The sequence below is a fragment of the Mytilus galloprovincialis genome, chromosome 2 (assembly GCF_965363235.1).
Source record: "Mytilus galloprovincialis chromosome 2, xbMytGall1.hap1.1, whole genome shotgun sequence".
In the NCBI taxonomy this organism is placed as follows: Eukaryota; Metazoa; Mollusca; class Bivalvia; order Mytilida; family Mytilidae; genus Mytilus; species Mytilus galloprovincialis.
Genome location: NC_134839.1, coordinates 66261906 through 66280443, shown reverse-complemented (window position 1 = coordinate 66280443; position 18538 = coordinate 66261906). Strand labels below are relative to the sequence as shown.

Below are 18538 nucleotides of genomic sequence, written 5' to 3'. Positions count from 1 at the left end.
AAGTTTCTCCTCGAAACAGCCGGGTATCGAACCAGGAACCTTGTTGTTTGTAGTCCGATGCGCTAACCACTACACCACGGCTCTCCAGGCTGATCTAGAAGTTGAAAGCTTAGGTTTTTACATCTTCGCTAGCCAAGGGTTACGATCCAGTAAAGAGGCGGAGACTGTATCGTAAATCATGCCTGGCGAAGATGTAGTTTCTTACCATTTCAAATTTTATTAACGAACAGTTTCGAAAATCTCGTTATTAATCATGTCAGTTCCGAAGTTCTGACTACTTGGCTGATGATACGGCCTATAGGACTGATAGGCAACAAGCACTGAGAGGTATCATATATATAGTGCTGTACGTAATAAAGGAAAACAACACGTTTTAAATTGTATGAGTCCGAAGCGCTTAACATGCAATCCCAAGCAAACGTTTTCTCAACTAACTCTCCCCAGTTTTCCATGTTGCAGATTTTGAGACTTCATAAACGCAAGTTTCAGAATGATAAAACACTTTTGAAGATTTCTTCCCCGATTAATTGATATAAAAATATATTCCTATCATAAATTTTAACCAAATGCCAGCTTCTAAGTAAATTTATTAATTTCAAAGGTAATTTTGCATCGAAATGTAAGGTGTCGCTTAGGGTGTCAGATGTTGCGTCTCATGGGTTGAGGCATTTATCAAAACAAAGATAAATTGACAATAATTTGGTCTTTCAAACTTGATTTTGTTTAATTTCTTATCCCAACTTTTTTCTCCTTCAAAATTTTACTACAGAAATAAAACAAAACATAGAAAAAATAGTTTGCAGCAGAAAACTCAAACTGTTCTTAAAATAAGTGATTGTAAGAATTGTTAAAATTAGCTTGATTATAATTATCTGCTATTGTATTATCTGCATTGTAAAGAATAATTCATATACCTTTGTATATTATCTCGCGATTATACATTTATGTGTTTTGAAAAAATAAAATAAATATAAAAAAAATGGTCTTTATCTGATAGTTTGTTATTCAAACATATCTACTTTGTTATGAAGAATCATAACTTCAGGTATTTCGTTTGGCCCATATTAAGATTTTTATGTAATGTGCTTTTTAAACGTTGGAAATAGAGAAAAAAAATGCAAAAATATTTTGTTTTAAATATGACAATGATTTATTTTTCATTTCAGGTACTAACATGGTCAGGAAGAATTCTTGGCTATTGCAAAATGCACCAAATTATAGAGCAAAATCACAGATCAGACCTTGGTATAAGATATGCCCGAAGTTACCAACACCTAAATTAACTTCATAAGATTTATCCACCAGTTTCCTCTACAAAGTACACGTACAAGCCGAAATAGGAAGTACCAACTCGAAATCACGAATTTAATTTGTTATAACCTATATATATTTGTGTGAAAATCGTTTTGCAAACTTATAATTTTTTTACGAATTAAATTTGTTATAACGAATAGTGAAATGTGATACTTTCTAATTAAAAATGTTGTACAATTTGGATAAAAAAACTAAAGTTACAAAAACATCGGACTCGTAACAATTATTGTCGTATATATTTCTACACTTGTAGTCAGTGCAAGGCCTTGGACTTCATCTGACTTCTCGTGCAAGAAAACTATACCGGGCAACAGTTGTTACCAGTCCATTCTTTTTGTTAACTTTATTCTATATCTTATACTTTTCTGCATCGATATCTTTATATCATAAATAGTTAACATTGGGAAGCTGACCCTGGTTTGATCGTATTTTTTTCTAAAGACAACAATGGAAATCCAATGACTACCATATTTGGGTATATTATGTGTAATTTTTCGTTCAACTGAGACGGTCGTTTCTAGGAGCATACTTACTGACTGTTAAATGAAATTGTTTCATCTTTATATTTTCATATACTATACGTATACTGTATTTAATTATTAACTTCACTAGTAACTGTTTGCGATGCATACCCTTAAAAGTGTTTCATTACCCTTCACATCTGAATAATTTTCATGTTTCAGTGATTAATCTTGCAAATGAATGTACGCTTGAGAAATCTTGGGTTCATATATATGTTGAAACTTAAATATCATACGGTCGATCACACAATCAAATATTTGACTTCAGCTAGAAATTGTCAACATGGATGCATTTAAGGCGATACAAAATGAATACAATTATTCAATGAGCATGGGCGGTAAGTCTTAATTAGATTAATTTAACTTATTACAAAAAAGAACCTTAAAAGATGCAAGCAACTGAAGCAAGTCTTTTTTTTTTTAAACAATTGTCTTAATTGTAGTATCTAACATGTACAATCGTCGTGTTTGATACGTTTTTATTACAATTTTTAGTCTTAAAGAAAATATGCATACGACTTTCAAATCCACTTATTACATGGATAACGAAATTAATTGTCTACAACTTGGGCAGTTTGCATGGATGACGAAATTAATGGTCCCCGATACAAAAGTTAGTTGAAGAAGACTTTATTTATCGATCGTGTAATTCTTCACACAATATCTATCAAATTAGGGTTGGTATTTGCTCATTGTTGAAGGCAACTTATATATATATATATATATATATATATATATATATATATATATATATATATATATATATATAATAAGGAGATTATATCTGATTGCAAATGAGTCAATTATCCACCAAAGTTCCAATGAAGCAAACTATAGAACAGTACAGAATGACAGTGGACACACAAACGCCGAAATATAAAGACAAATAAAATACCTAACCCGTAAAACGAAAGAGGGAAGAGGTTAGGGACTAAGAAGTTGCATTTGGCATGTGTATCAACTCCAATATACTGAGACAAATATCCCGCATGTGAAGAATAATCGGAATCAAAACAGACAACCACAAATATTATAGAATACGGAGTTGGTCTTTTTAGAGAAAATTTACCCGTACACTTAAGACAGATCCATTGTCGGAATATTGAGCTGTCAGTGTAATGGGTTGTCGGAATAGTGGGCTGTCGGAGTAATGAGCTGTCGGAATAATGGTTGTGAGATTAACGGGATGTCGCCGTTAAAAACAATAAAACGTATGGTCACCGACTTTGGTGTAGAAACCAATCTGTTACCTAATTGGAAGTGAAAACTCGACAACGCAATGACGTTGTGAGTATATATATATATATATATTACAAAAAAACTGGTGCGACTCTGTGTCATACTTTACAGAATGTATTTTTTTAAGGATTTTAATTATACAAAATATGTTTGGTTGCATAACAAAGTATTAAACAAATTCTTCCAAACGTGACCAAATAACTGTTGTGAATTTATTCATGCAGTTGAAATATCAGCCTATCGATTAAATATCCCGGCAAATTGAAAAAAAATGTTGCGTCTAAATACTGTAATATCTGATATGATGACAGACCACATGCAGAAAAAGTAGGATTTACTTGCACTTAGTCAGTTGGAGGGCATTCAACTGTGAAAGAATGGTAAAGGATAGCATATTTCGGTACCAAAAAAAGGCAACAGTAGTATACCGCTGTCCAAAAATAGGATGTGTAGCATAACCTTATATTAGCAAGAGTAAAGCATTTTTTTAATCATCTTTACTTAGTTACCTTTCAAATATTATGACACAGATGTCTGTGAACCCAATTTAAATTTGAATGAAATTGCTTGTATAGATAATTGAAAGAACACGGATATCGATTGGATTCGAATCTTAATCAAATACATGACATATCTTTTCTAACGAGTTCAATTTTAATATTTTTCGGGCTTTTATAGCCGAGTATAATTCCTTTTCATATATAATACAAAAAATAAGATCATATTCTTTGATAATATTATTATGCCCCATTTATGGGCATTGTGTTTTCTGGGCTGTGCGTTCGTTCGTTCGTCCGTCCGTCTGTCCGTCTTCAGGTTAAAGTTTTTGGTCGAGGTAGTTTTTGGTGAAGTTGTAATCCATTCAACTTGAAACTTAGTACACATGTTCCCCATGGTATAATCTTTTTAATTTTAATGCCAAATTAGAGTTTGTATCCCATTTTCACGCTGCACTTAACATAGTAATCCTTGTACTAGGGACACATTCTTGTTTTCTCTGATTCATCGCCTTTTCAGTTTCTTCAAAAGTTCTGCATTTTTCTTTACCTAAGTGCATATTATTAATTCGTTTCATACATCTATTCTTTTCTGATTTTTAGGTCACCTGGCCCAATGGGCCAAGTGAGCTTTTCTCATCACTTTACGTCCGTCGTCCGTCGTCATCTTCATCATGGCGTCGTACGTTAACTATTACGAAAATCTTCTCCTCTGAAATACTTGTCCAAGTTTAACTAAACTTTGATACAATCATTACTGAGGTATCTAGTTTAAAAAAAAAAACACGTGACCCTGTGTCTCAACTAATATGGCTGACATGGCTAAAAATAGAACATAGGGATACAAATGCAAGTTTTGTCAACTACTTTGAAAAGTTATAAATAAAGAAAATTTGACAAGGGCAATAATTTTCAGAATGTTGAGCTTTACCAATTGTTCATTTACTTCAAAACTGTCAGACAGTTTTTATAGGAGTTATTGCCCTTAAATGAGAAATTTGACTATTTTTTTTACATTTTTGCCTTATATCTTAAAAAATATAATAGATGGATAGAAAAAGCAAAAATGATCAGCAAGTCATATACTACAATTGAGACAATTTTAGAGGGGAAATCGTCAATGATTGGGGTTATTGCCAATAAATGACGATTTTCATCATTTTATTTTTTCATTTTGCCTTATATGATAAAAATCATTATAGATAAATCACAAAAATAATCAGCAAGTCAAGATCTACTTATAAGTTAAATTTGATGATACAGTTAGTAGACTGCCAATCTTTATAGGAGTGATTGACCTTGAATGAAGATGTGTTTACCCTCTTCTGATTTTGTATCAAAACCTAAAGAAATAAACAGAAACTAAACAGACTAAGTGATCAGCAATACAATGAACAAAACACAGACTTTTGTCATGAATTCTATTCTTGTCTATAATGTTGGAGTGTATCTTTTGTTGGATATGCATATGTCCTTTGCGACACATAGGACATACACCAAGGTGAGCTGATCCAGTTCCAATATCAGTTGGATTCACCCTTTCTATGCTGTTTCGGCGCTATTCCACAACAACATCAAAAGATGCGCTCTCTCAATTGATCAGTTCGAACCTGAAACTGGATGGCTACCATTGCTCTTGATATGTCAGCTGATGAAACTGATGCACTGTCATTGATTGAAATATGCATCAGAGCTGTTATAAAGTCTCTTTTATCATGAATTCATTATTTACACTTAATGTCTTATTTCACATATCTCTTATTGTCACTTTTCCAGATCTCATTTCTCTTCCTCCATATCCACAGTGAAGATACTTCTGCTTGTCTACACACTTCGGAAATAAGCTTCTACCTCTCTGCCCATGATAGCTTTCCATGCTGTCTGTCCCGCAAAGACCATGCATCCTACTTCAAGATCAGAGGACCACTTCCTTTATCCCCTCTGTTGCCATGGCGTTGTCAGTTTATTTTCGATGATCTATGAGTTTGACTGTCCCTATAATATCTTTCGCCCCTCTTTTTTTTTGCAATCTTCTACAAGCTGTTGGTATTTTGTCATTTTCCGTTTGTGCGCCTCATCAGTCCTTTTTACCCGAGGGACTGTCAGCAGTTAAAGCCGGGCTTCAAAGTTATTGTGAAACTGCCTATTCTAGAGGTGGCGTGAATCAGATGTGAATACTAAAACATTCCAAAGATCTTTTAGAGTACATGCAATCTAAGGCTCTTCCATCTTGCATTAATATTAAAACATTTGAATTGTCTACACGTTACACAAGTATTCTCTTTTCCAAACTAAAAGACTTATTGAAAGAGTTGGTATTGCTTTGTGTCATAAAAAAGAATGGCCTTAATTTTTTGATTGACAACATTTTGTCACGTTTCAAGTTGGATGACGTGTTTTTTAACACACTATCGCCATTCCCATGGGAACCAATTGTGCCCCTCGCCTTGCCGACTAGTTCATTTATTCGTATATGGTTGACTTCATGCAGGAACTTCTTAGGAAGAAACCAAAGAAGTTAGCAATATCCTATAACTTTACTTTCCGCTAAATAGAATATTAAAAATTTGGTACCAGTTGGTTGACCGTTATGGAATATCCGTTTCACAGATGATATCGGATATGTTTCTTTTCGTAACTACAACCTCGTCCCCTTTTCACGAATGTGACCTATCAAATTGATTAGACTACTTACCAGGTTTCTAATAACATGTGCAACACAACGGGCGCAAATATGGAGCATGATATGCTTACCCTTCTAGAGAACTTGATATCACCCTAGTTTATAGTGTGGTTCGTTTTACTTAGTCTTTAGTTTTCTATGTTATGTCTTGTGTGCTATTATTTGTATGTTTGTCTTTTTTCATTTTTAGCCATGACGTTGTAAGTTTATAATTTTGATCAATGAATTTGTGAATGTACCTCTGGTATATTATGTACCTGTCGCCCCTCTTTCAGTTCCAGCAAAATTGTCTAATGACCATAGTACCATATCTGGTCTTGGCGATGTTGCTGTTATTTCTGCCGGGAAGCTCATACGTTGCTGGATATCTGCAGTAAACTGCCAGTCTGTTGCTGTTGCCAGGATCCAAAGTCCTTCGATATATTATTCGATATACGTGCATATATGGATTTATGTTGAGAAACCAATATCTATCCTGCAATCAACCAACTACGGTATTGTACAAACAGGGTTTCCCCTGGGTCAATTATTTTTTTCGCCACCTCTTTCGCCAAAACAATATATTTTTCGCCACTTTATTATTTTTTTCGCCAAATAACACAAATATATTTTTCTTTTAAAATTTTCCTTTTTTTCCAGCCCCCCCTTAAATAAGAAGTGTTTTTTTACAACAAAACGAAGCATCTTATCACTTGGAATTAATCCCTACGGTGTAGTCATTACATTGAAGGGTTACTCTCATGTCAACCTTTTGAATAGATTTCTTCATAACGACAGTTTTCTTTTCTAGACCATCGTAAATAAGTAAAACTGTATGCTTGAAACACGTGTGTCACTGTTCAAAACGACTTTGAAGTACCCAATCAAATCAATGATCTATATGAAAGTTAAATGATAAAGTTTAAAATCAGAGACCTTTCTTGCTTTTGAACATTTTTCGTCATAACAACAATTTTCTTTTCTGGACTATCATTAAAAGAAGGAGAGGAAGCGTAAACATTTTGCTTCAAACACGTGCGTCGCAAAGTGGTTAATAAATCCCTTTTGTGACATGTGACAGAAGCTATTTAACTATATCATTTTGTCATATCATACGATCAACACCTTTATTAATTAGTCCTTTGATGTCGATAGCTATGAATGCAATCAGCTGATTATTGATTTTCTGTCAAAATCTTAACGAGTTCAAGGTGAATTCCGAGTATTGTCTGATCGGTAAAGTCAGAGAAACCCGAAAAAAGTAAATAAACAAGATGGCTGAAAATAAATCGTTATATATATTTCTTTCGCCAAATTCTTTAGCCAATGACGAATTTTAATCGCCACAATTATTATTTTTTCGCAAGTTGCGAAAATGGCGACCGCCAGCGGAAACCCTGTGTACAAATAACAGGAACACAAATATTGTTTTGCTTTATTCGTACTTGTACAAAAAAGTATCTTGTTACCTCGCTTCGATGTTGAGCAAGCGATAATGTGGATATTTCTTTTTGTATAACAGTTGATGTATGGTCCTCTCCTTGGTTTACTTTTAATTTTCAAGTGTAGAGTGTTAGCTGCAGGATAAAAAAAAACAATATATGTGTCTAGTACATGGTCCTTATAAATACGTCCAGACTTATTACGATGTAATTTTTTTATCCAGATCCTCGTGTCAATGGCTGGTTTATGATGTCATCACCATGGCCATGTTTGATGATTATGTTGATGTATCTTATATTAGTGAAAATGGGTCCAACAATAATGAAGAATAGAAAACCGTTGGAACTAAAAAATGTATTACTATCATATAATATAGGATTGGTGTTCCTGTCTGGATATTGCTTTACACAAGTGAGTACAATAAATAAAAATGATAATTAAATACGAGAGCATAGACAAAGAAAACAAACCAATCTAAGTTGTGTAACGGAAATTATAAAAATTCCTTGTTGTACAACCCATAATGTAAAATTAATACTTTTGATTTGCCACAAATATTTAAGTCATATGATAATTAGATTAAACAAAAAATTGAATGTTTTGTAAACTTAAATGGATTATTTTACTATAAAACACGAATACAGTTCAATTAGCTTATATAAAAGCAGGAACAATATAAAAAAAAAACTTATAAAGATAGCTTTCTATCTCATGTCCTACGCGTGTTCCATGATTATGTTTTGATATTTTTGTCAAGGTCACAAAACTAATTAAGCAGCCAAAGTGTGCGTAACTTTATGCACAGCCAAAAGGACATTCCATATTATCATTGGTTTACTAAAGTGTGATCGAATTCCAAATTAGCATTTCTATACACAAATTTTTAACACTTATAGTGTCTTTTCAGATACAAATGTATTTCTATTGAAATGCTTTCATTACTTTAGCTTACCTTTCTTTAAAAACATGTTTTGATTGTTTAACCAGCACACCAATGCAAACATTGGAAAAAAATGATACATGCCTCCCTCTACTCTTATTTTACACTTGACACTCATACACTCTCATTTTCGTTGTACCTAGCATAGCATTGGCATAGATTAATTGCTTTCACTGCTCGATAATATATGTTTTTTCTTAAAATTTCCAGATATTTTTTCGAGCGTATGTTTTCGGGGGCATAAGTTTTGGCTGTGAAGCTGTCGACTATTCAGATTCGCCGAACAATTTAGCGGTAAGTCTTTAGAAAGGTAATAAGTATACCAAAACGAAAACAAATTAACTGCAACTTTTTATAAAGTTATTGAGTATTCCCAAAACTTGTGTAGATCCATAATGACATATATTATTCTATTACTAAACTCTTGGAATTTTAAACTTCAGTATCTTAATTCGAATAATTCTGTTAATTGCTTTAGTTTATACAATTGTGTGCACAGTATCACATGAACTTAGAAAGTTGATTACAGGTCGACGCTTTCAAAAGATGTAGATAAATTCATCATAGATACCAGGATTAAATCTTTTATTTACGCCATACGCGCGTTTCGTCTACGCTCGAATCCAAAAAGTTAAAAAGGCCAAATAGAGTACAATGCTTCTTAAATGTAAGATTTTATCATCCTGTACATCAATTTAACAAGTACGAAAACATATCTCAGCAAACCCTAATTCTCAAAAACACACAACCTTAACAACCTCAACAACACCTTTTCTAAACAATACTGATATTCAACAACACAAACCTTGAAAATGGTGAAACATTAATGTCATTTGAAGAAAAGACACTAACGTTCTGCAATCTATGTATATAGTATAAAAAAAGGGGGGATTTATACCAGTTCAAGAAAAAAATCATTATTATACAGTAAATGGAACATGTGCACAACAACAGGAAACAGTAATACCAAACCTCAAGGTATATAAAAAAAAACGAAAAAAAAGTCTTTAAATTATCCTGCATTTATGCATCTAAATCTAGATATAATATAGCCAGTCCAATTTATTTATAAATCCAACATGATTACTACACACTGTAAAATTGAGAAAGAAAATGGGGAATATGTCAAAGGGACAACAACCCGGCCATAGAGCAGACAACAGCCGAAGGCCAACAATGGGTCTTCAATGTAGCGAGAAACTCCCGCAACCGGAGGCGTCCTTCAGCTGGCCCCTTAAAAATATGTAAACTATTACAGGGATAATGGACGTCATACTAAATTCCGAATTATACAAAGGAAACTAAAATTAAAAATCATATAAGACTAACAAAGGCCAGAGGCTCATGACTTGGGACAGGCGCAAAATTGCGGCGGGGTTAAACATGTTTTGAGATCTCAACCCTCCCTCTATACCTCTAGCCAATGTAGAAAAGTAAACGCATAACAATATTCACATTAAAATTCAGTTCAAGAGAAGTCCGAGTCCGATGTCAGAAGATGTAACAAAAGAAAATAAATAAAATGACAATAATACATAAATAACAACAGACTACTAGCAGTTAACTGACATGCCAGCTCCAGACCTCAATTAAACTGATTGAAAGATTATGTCTTCATCATATGAATATCAGACACAATCCCTCCCGTTAGGGGTTTAGTATCATACCATCATAAAATATATGAAAAGAACATAACCCGTGTCATGCCAACAACTGTTTTCTTTTTTTTTTTTTTAAAATAAATGTGTTTAGTTCCGATGCAAAGACCCTATAAGTGAATCAATATTAAAGCCAAAATATGCAATCTTTAATGACCTGACAACAGTATCGTAACTATATCCCTTGTTAATAAGTCTGTTTAAAGTCATAAGAAACCTCAAATTAAAAAAAAATGCATATGTTTTTTATGACTCAATGGATAGTTTTCATTATAAAACTTATGTACATAAACTTTTTTCTGAAGAAAATTCTTTAATTTATTCATATTTAGAAGAAGTTTACTTTATTTCAATTGCTTCCTTCCAGGAGCAATTCCCCCGACATATTTTCCGTATGCAAAGTGACCTCAGTGTGACCCATCTCATAAAAATCCGGTGATCGCAATACGCATGGATGTCCTTAAAATAAACTATTATCTGAATTTACATGTTTAACACGTGGTCAATTTGCATGCTTTTTTGTTGATTGTTGACAAACAGGTGACAATCGTTAAACTTCGGCTTTAAAACACGAACGTTAACTACCTGCTATATTTTCCCAACAACACTGAGCGATTGAAAAAAAATGACTATAAAACGAAATTTATGCGAAAAAAATGGAAAATTCTTGAATAGAAGACTAAGTTTATGATGTTTGTATGCATTGGTTCAAGAATTGGAGGAAGATTATTTTTCACCGGTCACTCGTTTCTTATGACTTTAAAGGTTTTGTTAGCTTTCGAGGTGAATACTGACATTTTTGTGCTTTTTAAAGAATGTTACCATAAAGATTGTATGTGAAATACCTGAATGTATAAGATGTCTGCATGTTCAATTATATTTACGAATTATTTCCTTATACCGATGATAAAATTTAGTAAATGTTTTGACTAGTTTGTGATATCGAAAACCCTGGTGTAATAATTTGTCAGGAATACATAAATTTCTCTCGCTAAAATCTAATACGTTGTTACATACACGAGCGAATCGTACAAGTTGAGATATATAAACACCATAAAATGGTGACAAGGGAACGGCACCATCGAAAAATGGATAATTAACGATAGGAAATGAAAAATCATCCCTTTTATCATACATTTTTGTATTAATCTTCCCGTTCATGATATAGATATCAAGATCGAGGAAAGGGCAGTGGTCATTGTAAGTATTAGCTTTATCTAAAATAAGTTCAACAGGATAAATTTCTTTAGTATACATACTTAAGTCGTCATTATTGAGAGCCAATATATCATCTAAATATCTAAAAGTATTGTTAAATTTTTGTATCAAATATTGTTTCGATGGGTCTTTGCTAATTTTATTCATAATTTGTAACTCATACAATACAAAAACAGGTCCACAATAAGTGGTGCACAGTTAGTTCCCATTGTAATTCAAATAACTTGACGATATACGGAATCTCCAAAGCTAACAAAATGTTATCAAGTAAAAATTCAATCGCATATATAGTATCAAAGCATGTCCAATTGACATAGTTCTTTTGTTTATTGCTACTAAAAAATGACCTAAAAGAGTTTGAACATATGTACTCGCATTCTGACTTTTTAAATGCCCAGTTAATTAGGGATGTGATTTTTGTCTTAATAAGAATATGAGGCAAAGTGGTATACAGGATAGAAAAATCAAAATTTTGAACAGATTCAAAATCACCAATATATGCATGCAATTTATCAAGTACTTCCAACGAGTTCTTAACACTCCAAAAGTAATTAATTCCACTATTTTTAAAGGCCTTATTGGAACAATTTATTATCAGGGTTTTTTTTATTGTACCATGTTGTACTAGTAAGTAGAATAGACAATTTAGTAGTGGACCAATGGTTTGAAGATGAAATAATCTATATTTGTAAGGTTTTTTGTGTAGCTTCGGAAGCCAATAAAATATATATATAGTCTTCTAGATAATATCATTTCGTTTCTATGTTTCTAACTTCATTATCCAATTTTACTCTCTCGAGAGATTACATACTGGGTGCAGTCGGATCTCAAATGGTAGTTGAGAGAGAATTCTGGTTTAAAATAAGTCATTGCTTTAATATATAGCCACACATACAATGTGTGTTGCAAACTGACAACATACTGCTTTCCAAATATATATATTATAGGAGATGCACTGTTTATAATTTTCCTAGTTTCATATCATTTCATCGTATAAGACGTTCCAGAGCTACTGGATTTTTTAAAGTCGCAAAGTTGGTGATTGAAGGCTATCTAATTCCAGCTTCAATATTTGATTGTTAATACAATATAAGATATAATATAATAAGTATAATTTGTAAATATCCAAAATATGTAATTGTTATTAGATAACAAAATTGACAATAAACAATATGAATATGTAACATTCACACACAAAATAAAATTTAACTTTCTTCTTGATAATTAACTGCGTGGCAACATTCCACTTCCCAAAATAGTGTTTTCTAGGTTTTATAACTTTCATTCTTGTGAACCTTCCCTTCTTTACCAACTGAATATTTATGCGGTCATTCTTGTGAGTAAACTGTAGTTTAACCACCCTGTGTTCCAAATCGACAAACCTGATAGAATTATCAGTTTAGTCAGTAATTTTTGTTGCTCGATTTGAAGCGACTTTTATCCAATGAGTGTTTTTTTCTTTCGTTTTTCATACATTTCTGAGTACGATGAATAGTTGTTTGAACAGTTTTTTTTGTGTTTCTATTACAGCTTGTTGGAACAGGTTGGCTGTTTTATATATCTAAACTATTGGAAATGTTAGACACAGTAAGTGCTTTTGTATGAAATAAGAATTTAAACATTCGATGCAATATTATTATCGCTTCATGACAAAACATTCAAAACCGACTATCATTTTCATAATGGAACTGATATAGCATTAAATGCAATTTAGAAAATTACTAACATTGACAGGCACATCTATGTAAAATTACTTCTCTTTATGTTTCATGTGATTTGTATAAAAAGTTACATCCCTGAAATGAGGATTTAGAAGCGAGGGACAAAAATGTTGCCTGTTGCCGAAAGACCCGCCAAAGAGCTCTTTAGTTAAAGCGCAGAATGTATCGATTAATCTTCATTGGACATCACATGTTATTTCTTCCTTTAGAAAAGATTAGATCTTACAGATCCAACACAGTCAAACATTTACCCCTTTTAATCATAGTTTTTACTGACGAATGGATAGATACAGTCCATATTTCTATATGTCTCAGTCAATCTTTAAGATCGACGATGGAAGTTTTTAACGACATTGACTGGCTATACAGCTATTGCACGGTCGATGACTCAAGTTTGACAACTTTTTAAGCTTTTAAATGGTCTGTACTGATTACCATACAAGGCCATATAAAAAAGAAGATGTGGTATGATTGCCAATGAGACAACTATCCACAAAAGACCAAAATGACACAGACATTAACAACTATAGGTCACCGTACGGCCTTCAACAATGAGCAAAGCCCATACCGCATAGTCAGCTATAAAAGGCCCCGATAAGACAATGTAAAACAATTCAAACGAGAAAACTAATGTTTTGTTGTGATGCAATTACAGTATAAGATTTTATTCATCTCCATTTCGTCAGATTAAGAAGTAACTTAAAAAGCCACGAGTTTCTTATAATTATAATGCTTTTAAAATTATTGAACCATTGAATGCATATATACTCAAAAACTTTTTCGGCATATATTACGAATCTATAACGTATTATGATTATCTACATTTATTCAGTGTTGATCGTAATCTAATTTAATTTCGAGTTTCATAGTTATTCGATCGACATCATGTCAACTATGTTTAAATTTTGTGCTATTAGGCTTACATTATTCTAGCTTAGTTGTAACCAAAAACATATACACGATTGAGTAATTTAGTTGATTTGTGATTATTGTTTTTCATTGACCATATGTGTACCTACATATATGTAAATAATTATCAAATTTTGTGTCCAGTATCCTTGCTGGTTTATAAGCATTACTATATATATATTGCACTTATCTAAATGCTATGACCATTTAAATTAGCCAATTATCTACTGGCTGTAAAAATGGCTATTTTTTACCATTCATGTTGTATAAGAAGACCAAAAAATATGAAAAGAATAAAATAGGTTAAAAATTACAGCCACAGTTGATTCAAAATTTAATTTGGATTACTGATATGATATCAATTGGGTTTGATATATTATGATAGCACTTAACAATACTTGGTATAATCATCAGATTTATGTCAGTTTCCAGAGCAGATATATTTTCGCTATTTCAATCATATATGTTGTGTGCGCAATCTAGTCAGAATTCTCGTCAGTATCCTTTTGTTTTTGTCCTTAGAAATAATTTGGTATTGATAGAAGATTTTTCTATGTTTTTTGTAAAAATATTAAAATCGATTTCGAGATTGACATAATTTGTATATAAGGTGTATGATACGCTCAGTGCTCGTTAACGAGTCTTTGCTAAAGTTCTCTAAGGGGTCCGTGGATGGTCTGGTGCAAGGCTGAATATGCATCTATCATCATACCGTCCTTTCCCAGTGGAAGTCCTTATAAACCGCCCTCCATCCTAGGTGATTTTCATAGCAGAACCTACTCTAGTGTAATAATTATTAATGTGTTCTCGTCAAGAATAAGCATCACACTATAGCCTCGTGACGTTAATGAAGCAATACTCACTCAATTATATATTTATATAGACCTTGAACTGTTCTCTAGATGTATTTTACATTTTCTTGTTGTATTCAGTTCGGTTAGTATTAACACAATATCAAAATGTAAGATTCGATACCTTATAATAAATAACTATGATATACAATGGTGATGATAATGTGGTTTGTAGCAAGTCAGGAACATGAAATTTGTTATCCGCTCGTTTGAAGTGTTTTAGCTTTTTATTTTGTCATTTGCTAAGTAACTTTCCGTTAAGAATTTTCCTCGGAATTCGATATTTTTGTTATTTTACTTTTTTTGTGTGTTTTTCAGGTATTTTTCATTCTGAGGAAAAAGTTCTCACAGGTTTCATTTTTGCATGTCCTTCACCATTTTATTATGCCATTGTTAATTTGGATTGGTTTAAAGTTTGCGGCCGGTATGTATCATTATCCAAATACTTTAGGAACTTAACTGCTGCAATATACTCTGTACACTAATTTTAAAATTAAATCATACCGTTTCAAACAGTTGTTTGAGAGAGAAGATTGTAACCAACTTCAATAAACTTAATTAACGTTGGTGCTATGTGTCAAACATTTTATATCATTAGGTACGATTTTCACTTCCTTTCGTGAATTTTAAATATGGTAAATGATTAATTTATTCATATCTTCAGTCTTATATTGATATACGACATCAAGAAACGCATTCATGTATTTGAAGCGGATCTCTATTTAAAACAACCTATGATTTACAGCAGTTCAGAGGGTACCATGCTTTTTATTTGATTTTTTATTTTTTTTTCGGGAGGCGGTTACACACACACACACACACACACCTTATAATAACAACTATGGTATACAATCGTTGACCATACCTAACCTTTTATTATTATACAATGATCGAACAGCAACAAGAAACAGGGTTGGTTATCGCTAAAATACAACTAAGGCTCTGAATAAAGTAGTTGTTTCCAATATATATTATAGCAAATAGTTCTGGATTAGGAAGCATGTGCATCTCATTAGTTCTATTTTTGCAATTATTTTGTATAATAAATACCGATATGCTGGTTCACAAATGCTGCATGTAACATTAAAGTTTTTTTTTAAATCTCCGAACATGTACAGGATATTTTTAATTATTTTGCAGGTGGCATGACAATATTTTTTCCTACTATCAACTCACTTGTTCATTTTTTTATGTATGCATATTATGGTCTTTCCGCCATGGGACCAAAATATCAAAAGTACTTATGGTGGAAAAAGTACATGACAAAATTTCAAATTGTAAGTTTAGTTATACAGAAACAAGATATATGTTATTATCAAAGTAGTTAAATGTAAATTTTGGTGGTTTGTATTTCGTCTGATATATGGTTTTAGGGTTTTACCTTTAAAATGATCCAACCAAAGAATGATTATTCTTCTGTCAGTATCAATTTTCAATTATCATGAAACACGTTAAGATGGAAACTTCATTAACAATAACACTTTCAACGTCGTGAACTTTTTAAAATTGAATCAGGTATATTTCTTTTGTTGCTAGATTTTTGGATGAACACTTCCTTTTAATTGTTACTATCATACTGATCGATATAATACTAAAAAGTGTAAACGCTATGGTGTAATTCAACCAAATGTGAACGTGTGACTGTACAAGCCAATAATTTTGGTGGTTCTAAACGATTGGTTATTTGGGGAATGGTTGTTTCAGAAGGACGAACAAGGTCTTGATGATTATAAAAAAATTAGAAAAAAGACACTAGAACAAATTATCCTTGTTTAGTTAATTAACAACTTTTCTAAACAATTTAGAGCTTGACATAATGTACATACGTCTGTTGTAGAAGTCTTTGTTTTTCGACTATTTTTGTCGGTGTACAACTGTCTTAACGAGGTATATTTACAATCGTCCTTTTATTAATATAAAAACGAAAATAACCCAAGTCATAAACAAACAAAATATTTAAATATTTTTTTTAGGTTTCTAGAATGAAATTAAACAAAACAGTGACAATATTTTTGCTGTTGTGAATCGGTACGTTTACATTCATATTAAAATTTTGCGGCTCTATAAAGTATACTCGTAATATGTATGTATATTTGTTTTTTAGATCCAGTTTGTACTAATTTTACTACATAGTTCGCAGTTACTGTTTATCGACTGTGGGTTTCCACGTCCCATGGCATGGATCTTTGTGATAGGATCTGTAACATTTATCTTGTTGTTTTCTAATTTCTACATTCAAGCCTATCTGAAAAATACAAATAAAAAACAACTTGACAACCGTGCATCAAACGGGCACGTGAAGGAGGAATAAGAATCTTCTGTTTCATTTAGAATTCTGGTATTGACCACTAATGGCATCTGTATTAAAGATATAAGAGATATTTCCTATTTTCTTTATCTCGTATTAAATTGTCGTAGATAATATTTTAGAGTTGTTTCTTTATTGAAAGTAATCTGGTCATGCATCTTTACATGCATCTAAGCCATTAATCAGTAGTATGTTAAAGGAGGAAGTATTGCATCCCTCCTGATAAATAAATAAATTCGAAAAAAATCTTTGATGAGACCCTTGTCAGTAATTTATTCAGAGCCAGTCATTAAGGACTTTTATTTTCCGTTTATTAAAAGAGTTGTACCACAATATTCCGTTACGCATACTGATTACACACTCAATAGGGCTGACGTTCACATAAACAATTGAATGCTTATTTTTGTAGATTTATTGTGGTATTAAAATGTTTTCTTACTCTCGTTTTGTACCAATTTATACAAAGTCACTCTTTAAAAAACTAGGATAAAAAACATTCAATTCTCATAGATACATTTAAAAAAGCAGAAAATTTGAAATTAAGCTAACTGTTGGGTTTATTTTTTATATGCCTATACATATTTGTATTATTTTAATGAAGCATTATTAGGAAATATATAAAAATTATTGTAAAACATTGTGTTATTGTTGTATTCTAATACAATAATAAAAACATTGATGAACATCTGTGTTATACAAATTTTTATACGTCCAACTTAAAACAATTCTATGAGACAATAACAGTTGGTAATCAATCAATGCTGAAGACATGGACAAACCAACTTAAAAAAAAAATATGCTGAGACTCACTATGATGATGAAACTGTACCACTTTTATTTTTTCTGGATGATTCGTTGAAACAGAAAAGATGGAGATGGATTGGCCATGTTCTTAGAAGACCAGCAGAGGACTTGACCAGAGTAGCCCTTAGATGGATACCTGAGGGGAAAAGAAAGAAAGGACGCCCCAAAACAACTTGGAGAAGGACAGTTGAAGCTGAAATGAAAGAACATGGAATCAGCTGGAGTGAAATAGAAAAGAAAGCTCAGAACAGAGATGAGTTGAAAGATCTAGTCCTTGCCCTATGTGACTCCGGGCATAATAAGGACTAGGTAGGTAGGTAGGATTCGTTCAAACTCCGATTGTTACCAACCTTTTGGTTTACAGTTCAAAATAATTGTTGGTTATTCAGCCATATACAAATACTTTTTAGATAAGTGGATTACATATATTTGTATTTTGCTGGACATATGTTT

General features: G+C 32.2%; 1 protein-coding gene across 1 annotated transcript; it reads left to right on the top strand.

Annotated features, from left to right (window-relative positions):
* The first annotated feature begins 1988 nt into the window (after window positions 1-1988).
* Window positions 1989-17426, top strand: LOC143064161 (very long chain fatty acid elongase AAEL008004-like). Its single transcript, XM_076236782.1, has 7 exons — window positions 1989-2173; window positions 7900-8087; window positions 8827-8910; window positions 13023-13079; window positions 15292-15397; window positions 16114-16250; window positions 17078-17426. Exons 1-7 carry the CDS (start codon window positions 2119-2121, stop codon window positions 17282-17284), a joined length of 834 nt encoding a protein of 277 aa, XP_076092897.1. The 5' UTR covers window positions 1989-2118; the 3' UTR covers window positions 17285-17426.
* The last annotated feature ends 1112 nt before the right edge of the window (window positions 17427-18538 follow it).

What these genes read in the sequence shown, in the direction of transcription:
- LOC143064161 (XM_076236782.1), top strand. Translation starts at nt 2,119, where the DNA reads ATGGATGCATTTAAGGCGATACAAAATGAATACAATTATTCAATGAGC. An exon ending in TTATTCAATGAGCATGGGCG is followed by an intron (nt 2,174 to 7,899) that starts GTAAGTCTTAAT and finishes TTTTTTATCCAG; the next exon opens with ATCCTCGTGTCAATGGCTGG. An exon ending in CTGGATATTGCTTTACACAA is followed by an intron (nt 8,088 to 8,826) that starts GTGAGTACAATA and finishes TAAAATTTCCAG; the next exon opens with ATATTTTTTCGAGCGTATGT.